Source organism: Purpureocillium lilacinum (genome assembly GCF_023168085.1).
Source record: "Purpureocillium lilacinum CBS 284.36 DNA, scaffold_8, whole genome shotgun sequence".
In the NCBI taxonomy this organism is placed as follows: Eukaryota; Fungi; Ascomycota; class Sordariomycetes; order Hypocreales; family Ophiocordycipitaceae; genus Purpureocillium; species Purpureocillium lilacinum.
This window is the reverse complement of record NW_027072118.1, coordinates 911,359-919,763: the sequence shown is the minus strand read 5'-3', so window position 1 is coordinate 919,763 and position 8,405 is coordinate 911,359. Positions and strand designations below refer to the sequence as shown.

At 53.6% G+C, this 8,405-nt stretch overlaps 2 protein-coding genes across 2 annotated transcripts; both read right to left on the bottom strand.

Annotated features, from left to right (window-relative positions):
- Positions 1 to 1,668: 1,668 nt before the first annotated feature.
- Positions 1,669 to 3,262, bottom strand: PLICBS_010128 (uncharacterized protein; the record flags this gene model as incomplete). The annotated part of the gene is made up of 2 exons (XM_065601825.1): positions 1,669 to 1,689; positions 1,775 to 3,262. 2 exons carry the CDS (start codon positions 3,260 to 3,262, stop codon positions 1,669 to 1,671), a joined length of 1,509 nt encoding a protein of 502 aa, XP_065457897.1.
- A 4,390-nt stretch (positions 3,263 to 7,652) lies between these two features.
- On the bottom strand, positions 7,653 to 8,108 carry PLICBS_010127 (uncharacterized protein; the record flags this gene model as incomplete). The annotated part of the gene is made up of 1 exon (XM_065601824.1): positions 7,653 to 8,108. One exon carries the CDS (start codon positions 8,106 to 8,108, stop codon positions 7,653 to 7,655), a length of 456 nt encoding a protein of 151 aa, XP_065457896.1.
- Between the last annotated feature and the right edge of the window lie 297 nt (positions 8,109 to 8,405).

The window sequence follows — 8,405 nt, the reverse complement described above, 5'->3', positions numbered from 1 at the left end:
ATGTTCTTCCTGCGAGGGTGGCGGCGTAGGTCTCCTTGTCGTTGTACGGCTGAAGGTCGCCTCGTACACACAACCTAGCCTTGAATTTCGTGAGGAAGCCGTGCTTGTCAGTCTTGTATGTGAATACCCATGTCAGCGGGAGAGGCCTGCTTGTTGCCTCGTCCTTGGGTACCCTCTGGAATGCGCCTCGGGCCCAGTGGCTGCCTACTTCGTCGCGTGCCGCAGCCTTGAATTGTTCGCCAAATTGGTGGTGCTCAAGATCAGCCCAGCATTTAGGTAGTGGCGGTAGCTGCCGGCGGTGTAGCTTTTCAAGTCCTGTGAAGAAGCTGCTGAAGTAGGTTGCCGATGCGTTGGCGACTTTGAATCCTGCCCTCTCTAGAGTCTCGTTCTCTAGCGTTTTTGATGACTTCTTGCGGTCTCTCTTTGGCCGTGAGGGCGGCTGCGTTGCTTGAGCCGTGCCTTGCCGTGTCGGACTTGCCATTGATTCGGGCGTTGGTAATGATGATGATGGATGCTCTTCTTGAGAGCTAGAGTCTTGAGCCAATGGTGTGGCTATGTACTCTTGTTCGTTGACAACGATCGTGGATCTGACTTCATCATCGTCTTGAGCAGCCTCCACAGAGCCTGTCTGTATGTCTGCCGCTTGGGATGCTGCCTCTTCCTCTGAGTCGCTGTCAATGTGCTGAGGAAGTTCCAGTTGTTGCATTGCCTTTTCGGTAGGCTTAGTATGAGACGTGGGGTCATATGTGATACGTTCATCGAATACCACATCTCTAACCCTGCGGACTTCGTCTCTCTCTGGAATCCAGATCTTGAAGATGTTGCTGGAGGCATAGCCAACTAGATAACCTGCTTCTGCGTGAGCTGTGGTCTTCAAGTTGCGCTTGTGGGTGTTCTCTAATGCTTCCGTGGTTAGTGGATAAGCCCTGCACCCGTATGCCTTGAGGTGTGTAATGTCAGGCAGGGTCTCCTTGTATCCCGTGTGCCTGTTGTTGTCCCTGAGCCATTTGTGTAGCCGTTGGAAGGGTGTGTCCCAGTTCAGGGACTGCTGTGGCGATCTGTTGTGCAGATAGGCGGCGGCTTCAATAGCTTCCGGCCACATCTCTTGAGGAAGATTGGCTCCAATGATCATTGATCGAGCCTTGGTTGCAAGTACCCCCCCAGATCGCTCAGCAGGACCGTTTTGGGCCGACGTGTAAGGCGCCGTGGGCTCGTCTGTGATGCCTTTGCGTGTGATCCAGGTGGTGTAGTCGTTGCCGAACGCAGGATCGTTGTCGCGATGAATCCGGCAGATATAGAGGTTGAACTCATGCTTGACCTTATTCCTGAGGGACTGTAGATGCCCTAGAATCTCGTCTTGGGTCGCATTGTTGAGGACCTTAACCTCTTGCATTCTTGTGTAGTCATCTTTGATGACAAGGGCGGCTGTTTTGCCGTTGTAACTTGTAGTGAAGGGGAACACGTCAATATACACTCGCCAGTATGGTCGCTCGGCCCGTTCCTGGGGTTCTCGTCGTGACGGTATTCTCTTTGCCTTCGCCTTGATGCAGGACTCGCAGTCAATAAGGGTTGGTCCCTTGACCACGGCTCCTGCTGTGTGTTCTGACAGATGTTCCAACGCGGCTGTGCTCAAGTGCCCCATGCGACGGTGCCATGTCATTCCGTCAGTCACTTGTTCCGGGCGCGGATCTGTCGATGTGCGTGGTTTGCGTGCTGCAGTGGCGAACAAAGATGCTTCGGTTATTTGGTGACCTTGCAGTTCATTGAACTCCACAACCGGAAGACCGTGCATTCGCTGCGTGTAGAAAAGTGTGGCTTCATCCTTGATGACTGCTCCTGTCTTGGCGTGCCAGTCGAAGCCTTTGTTCACAAGCCTTTCGGAAGATACTGCGCTGACGTGGAAGCCAGGGAGATACAGCACCTCCTTGAGGATAAAGATCCCGTCTTTGATCCGTAGATGCACCTCGCCAATACCTCGAATGGTGATCTTGGTGTCGCCAGCGAAGACGCCAGTCTCCACCTCCATTGGATTGAAGGACACGAACCGATTACGATTGTTGCAGAAATGCCAATTCGCTCCCGAGTCGAGAATGAAGGAGTCTCTGAGAGGATAGGGATCGTCTCCCTGTGCTGCTGTGAGGGCAGTCTTGAAGGTGAAGCCTGCAAACGCAACGCCTATGGCATTGGCTTCTTTGGTCTTTGTGGCGGGTTGCCTGCTTGAGGAATCTCGCCCTTTGGCCATCTTCCACCTGCTGATAGACCGCTCAATCTTTCCCTGGGTTGTCGGGTTTTGCCTCTTGTCTTCGACCTTCTTTTGTGTCGCCTCATCAGCCTTCCATTCCTCCTCTCTGCAAAGTGGATTCAGGTATGGGCAGTCTCCGAAGTAATGTCGTTGATTGCACAGACACTTTGGTGGTTTGTTTGTTGACTTTGACTCGCCTGATCCTGTGGCCGAGTCTGCCGTAGCATCGCCTTTTTCGTCTTTCCCTTGGAATGATGTTGCGAAAATGGACTTGCCGTGCGACGCCCTGTCGGCGTGGTGCGAGCGCAAAAAGATGTTGCTGATCTTAATGCCATTCGGAATTTTGGTCTTCCAACCTTCCTCGCTTTGGTCAGCGGCCTCTTCTATCCGCTGGTTCCAATACTTCGAGAACGCTGAGTCGATCGCGCTCACGGCTTTGAGGAAGTCATATGTTGGACGGAGTCCTTGCGTCTCCGCGAGGTCGAGCTCCTGCGCTTCTGTAAGCACAGTCTGCCAAGCTGTTACCCATGTCTCGGTCTTCGTTCGGCCAGGCCCCTTGAGCGCTCCTTTATAGCGGTCCAAGATGTCTTGCTCCTGCGCCCATCCTGAGGGCTTGACCCTATCTTTAAGCAGCATCAACTCCTTGGCCACATCGTGCTCTTTGGCGATGACACTATAGTAGTTGCCGACCGTCTTCACGATGTGTTGTTGAATCGAGAGAAGGGCTTTCTGTTGCTTTTGGTGCAGTTTAAGCTCCTCGTTGTATCTCGCATAGAGGAAGTTCAATTGCGAGATCTGGTTTTGATCCAAATCAGTGACCCTTGTCGCTCCTTGTCTAACGGAGGAAGGATCAGGCTTTGCGGGCTTGGCCAGGATTGCCTTGTTGGCTTTGTCTGGGTCGATGAAGTCCCAGACATTGACTTCCTGGGTAACGGCAAACTTCTGGATAAGGCTGATCCAGGTCTTCCAGTCGCCAGGGCCCCTGAGGCTGATTTGGGAAGCATTCGACGAGTTCTCCATGGTGGTGATTGGCAGTGGAAGCTGATGTTGAAATGACGTACAATGTGACGATGTCGACAAAGGTCCTTATTCAACTTGTGCAGCCGGGCTCATAACTGTCACACACTTAGGTAGGAAAACCGTGGGCAAAGGAATGCTTCATTTCTATCTGATACTGGCATGAAGCTGCTGTTCTTATACCTGTGCCATTGAGGCCGTAGACATGACTCACTGTAGGCAACGGCGTCGTGCCTGCAGGCTGCACCTGTGCAGCCTGAAGCCATACCCGGTTGTTGGCCTTGACACCTGAGGCTCGTTCTTGCAACACTGCGTCTCATATAGACGAAGCTGGCAAATGTCGACAGCGTCACAGAACCTTCTAGAAGCATCCGTCCAACAGCTCGTCAGGCAGTAGTAGCTGCCTGTCCAGGCAGCTACCACCACTGATGAGACATGCGATATCTGGCTGTCTGTGCGACACGCTTCTTCTTCCTGTGCCCCTTCTCATCTCGTGTCTCAAGTATCGAGCACCTGGACCTATCGGACAGTTCCGCCGCGAGTGGGGCAGTCGGCTCGGCAGGGTCCGTGTCCCGGGTGCTGGATGATGGACCTCTTTCGGTGAAAAAGGACGGAGAGGACGGTGAAACAGACGGCAGCCAATAGTAGAGGCCGAAACGGGCAGGGAGATGCCTTTTCGCCGAAAAGGAGATCGCGAAAACAGCAGTAGTAGTTAGGGCCAGTGGGGCGAGCACAGTACCTGATCAGTTCCAGACTCCGGAGACGAGATCCACTTTGGCACAAGCATGCTTGTGTGAGCCTGTATCAACAGCCAGTGGCGTTCTTCAGATGAACAACATGCCCGCGATACGCATCAGACTTGACTCTGCCGCAAAGGTTTCCGTCCATTAGTACCAGACCTGCTCCAGCTGTGGATGATCGAAGGGACATCTGTGCCATATCCCTGCCATGGAGGCCTCATTCGCTGATGAGTTTTCGACATCTTTCGGAGCCGAGATATTCCGGGAGCATTGTCCAGACCGTTCCTAGTCAGCCACTGACGTCATCGGGCACTTGCAAGCCGACCCTCAGCTCCCGGGACCGGCGCACCTTTCGGCAGGGCGCTGTATAAACATCACCATTACCTTGGAGTCACGATGTAATCTCCCACGACACGCGACTCTGTATCCTTCACGGTGGGCATCACATTCCTCTGCTGGATTCTCCAAAGCACGAATGGCGATCACAGAAATCATTGACATAGACGGACGTGGAACCATGCACGAACGACTACGGTGCCGGGATGCTACCCCAACGCTGGCACCTGCTCAGAGCAGCGGTAGTGATTACTATCGAGACGTAATCGATGACATGACTTTACAAATTCGTCAACTGAAGGGAGCATTGAAGAGATGCAGGCAAAGAGGGCCTGACGTTTTCGAAACGAAAGAACTTTTCGAATTGAAAGTTTACAACCTCCCGACTCAAAGGAAGCAACAACTGGCGGCTGTGCTGCAAGACTTTGCTGCTAGTGTGGGCGGTTGTGACTCCTCGCCCACATTAGGACTAAATAATCCAACCGGTCGGGACATGCCTCCTTGTCCAAGCTTGAATCTGGCTTCCCCGCGACAGTCGGCGAACTCGGTTCGGAATCTCACACCGCTCACCGACTCCGCATATGCCTCTGGATCAATGACGGCCGACTCGCCTGAAAAACGGCTTGGGAGGTCAGCATTTGATCCATGGACAAGGAGCGATCTTAGGGTTACAAATTATTTGGGTGTCGCTTCAAACGGGCCGGACTTCCGACGTGCGACAACGTCAAACAACAAGAGGAAGAGGATGGTAGTTCAGCGTCTCGAAGAGCTTTTCACAGGCAAAACCGGCTGCAGGCATACAAGATATGCGACAACCGCCCCGATCCCGATTATTAGCTGCGATGCAGTGGCCGCTGACGCGACTAATAGCACGGCTGAGGCGAGTCAGGATCCTCGAGCACGCGGCACAGCGGCTACCGAGCCACCAAGAGAAGCGAGAATTCTACCCATACAATTACAAACGGTTGGGTTGGGTAACGAGGTCGCCTCGTGGGATGAGCAGGCACAATCTATGTCCACTTCTTGCGAGAAGGGTGTTCATGACAACGTCAACAGCGAGATCGTCCCTGAACAGCGGCCAACCAGAACCAGTGACCTTGACCCCGATCGCTCCCAGATTCCCTCAGCGAACGTTGCATATATTCGGCACCTCGGAATAGAAATCCCGGATTTGTTCGCAGGCCAACTTCGACGGGGGTCAAACACGTACTCGGATTCAGATGGATGGATCCAGCTCAGTTTGTTGTACAACATGGCGCAGCTGCACCTACTCAGTGTGACTCTCAGCTTTGTGCGACTCGCTGTACAAGAAATCAGCACCAAGTTTCAAGTCTCTCAAGACGGCCGCAAATTACGTTGGCTCGGGTGCGGCGAAGGGACAAAGACTTTCGGCGACAAATCTGACCAGTCACCGCAGCTGAAAAATTATCCAGAGGTTGCAACTAAATCCGACCTGACTGGGTACGACAAGACACAGATGGCTTGCCGCCCAGCCGAGGTCAGTGTTCAGCCCGCAGGCTCGAATAGGCGATTCGAATACACGCCTCTCTTCCGTCGGAAGTGTCGTGCGAAGGAGCAGGTTGAGTCATCGGTCCGTGACAGGAATGCATCGCTGGATGTTTGGTCAACCGGGAAGAAAAACCGTGGAGGAGCATCTTCCCCGCCATCGCGTTGCAGGAAGCGGCGTCGCACTGGTCTTATTATCTACTACAGAAGCGCACCATTCTGCGTGGACCTTCAGGGCGATCACGGAGAGACTTGAGCTGTCATGTACGTTATCGGTGTTTCCGACAATCGCATCCGACTGGTTATCGCTGGGACCAATCAAGAACTCAAAGTACCATTGCGTAACAGGCCATCTCAATACATTGTACTATGGATATAAGAGATGCACTTCAACGTCTACGTGGCTGAAGCGGGAGGGATACACAATTCTCGGCTGACTTGAGGCTCGAATGTAATGAGATCTCAGAACGCCGCGAGAGAGCAACAGCAGTTAGACAGAGCAGACGATCATATCTTGCGCATCTGGTGCTGGTCTGCTCCAGGTTGAACTGAAATGGCCGAAAGACGAGGCTATCCCCATTCTCAAGGGGAACGCGCAGCGAGTTAGGCGCTTATAACAAGGAACAAGAAGGGAAAACAAAGCATCTACCGTGGCTGTAGTGGAATTGGTACACACGCTAAGGATGCCTTTGTGTCTGCATGATGGGCTGTAACCCTCTCTTACCTTCGCCAGCCAGGATACTTCAGCAGCATGGAAGTCGCGACGTCCTTTCATGACTATCGACCTAATGTTCTATGCCTATCAAGCCACCCAGTCTACCCAAAAGAAGCAGCGACATTGCCTCATCTCAGCGAACAGATCGCTATATATGCTATAGTGAATCGATTGGATTGGCCAGTCAAATCGGCCACTCAACGTTTATTTCTGACTCCAAGAAGCTTCGCCGATACTGCGGGCAATGGTAGGCGACAGCCTGTGTTGCGGACTATAAAGCGTCTCTTGTTGTCTCACTGCTGAATGGTACGCCTGTAACGTCAGTCGTTTGGTGACAATGAGCAGCTGTAGAACACGGATCACCGAAACAATGAAGTGCTTGGCTCGAAACTGCGACCACTGGCGGCATCTAGGGCACAGGGCTGCAGGACCTTAATCGTGGCAAGACAGCAGCGGCGGTCCCTAAGGCAATCCGCGCTGGTTAGCCGTTACGTGCCAACGTATTATATGGCTATGCCCAGGCTCGTCGTCCAGGCTCTGCGGCAGACGTTCCTGAGCTAGAGCAGGCCCGAAGCGCTACTTTCACCGTACCTGGGCGAAAGTGAACAGCGAGGCTCGGCCCTACACCATGGTGACGGACTGCCTCTAAGACCATACGGTGTAGGCGGAAATGCCGCATTTCACCGAGCCCTACAACAGCTGTCAATATCAAGCCGCTGATTCACGTAGGACGTTAACAGCAGTTGCTGCCTGCCATCGGTGGCGATAGCCTCAGGCAACGCAGCTTCTGCCTGCCGTGTCTCAGATGCCTGCCTCAATCGGCACAAGTATAAATCACCGACTAAAGTCAATCATTAGATAGAAGAATCAAGAGTCTTTTGTTGCCCAAATTCATTGTGGACCCTCTGCCCGGTCGTCAGTCAGTTATGCACACCTGCAGTGCGACAACAGCCTGGATGAGACTGGGACATATCACAACTCGCTGGCAGTGCATCCTGCCAAGCGATGGGACTATTTCGAGACAGTGTAGTCTGGTCGGTCAAAGTGGATTCCCAACGCAGGAAGTATCGGACAGTCAGTCCGATTGGGAAAGGGTCTACAAGATGCCGAGTATGTCCAGCGGGGAGTAGGGCGGAGTCGCCACATGTGCCATATCCGAGACTTGCTCCTCATGTGGGAACCGATGGGCTGTCGCATTGTCCCCGTTGTCTCGGCTTAGCTTTTCGCAGCCAGCAGCCCCTTCCAATTGCTCATCATCGAGACTTACGTCCTCGTCCTCACCCTCACTGCCACTTGATGACTGTTGGTCTTCAGAGTCTTCCTCCTCCCAGTCATCATCGCATAGCTCACCGTCCACGGACTCCGAAATCTCACGCGCGGATAGGGTCCTGCTCTCCAGGTCGGCATGACCCCAGATCCTCTGGCAGGCAAGCAGCTGCTCCTTCGTGAGTGGCACGCCTGCCTCGTTCGTTCGGACGGCTGGTGTTAGTCGGTAAGCCCGAATGACCATGGCGATGAATCTCTGGGCGATAGAGAGGTAGCGCACCTCCATGAAAGGTTTTGGGAAGCAGCTGTTTAGCTTCGTGCTGCGTAGCCAGCACAGAGCATTCCTTCCTGTCGTCCTCGCCGTCTCTTCGCATCGCGTCATAACGCGAGACGTAGCCTCACAGAGAGCTGCGATCTTCGCCTCGTCCTCAGCGGGGCTGATTATATTGTGCCGATTCAGCCGCCCCTGGGAGAGCAGTACCGGACGAGAGCATATATGTGGCCGCATCGTCAGGGCGCGGAGTAGTTCGCGATTCACCCTCTCATACACGCACGGCCACTTGGTCCACTCGAGCCACGGATG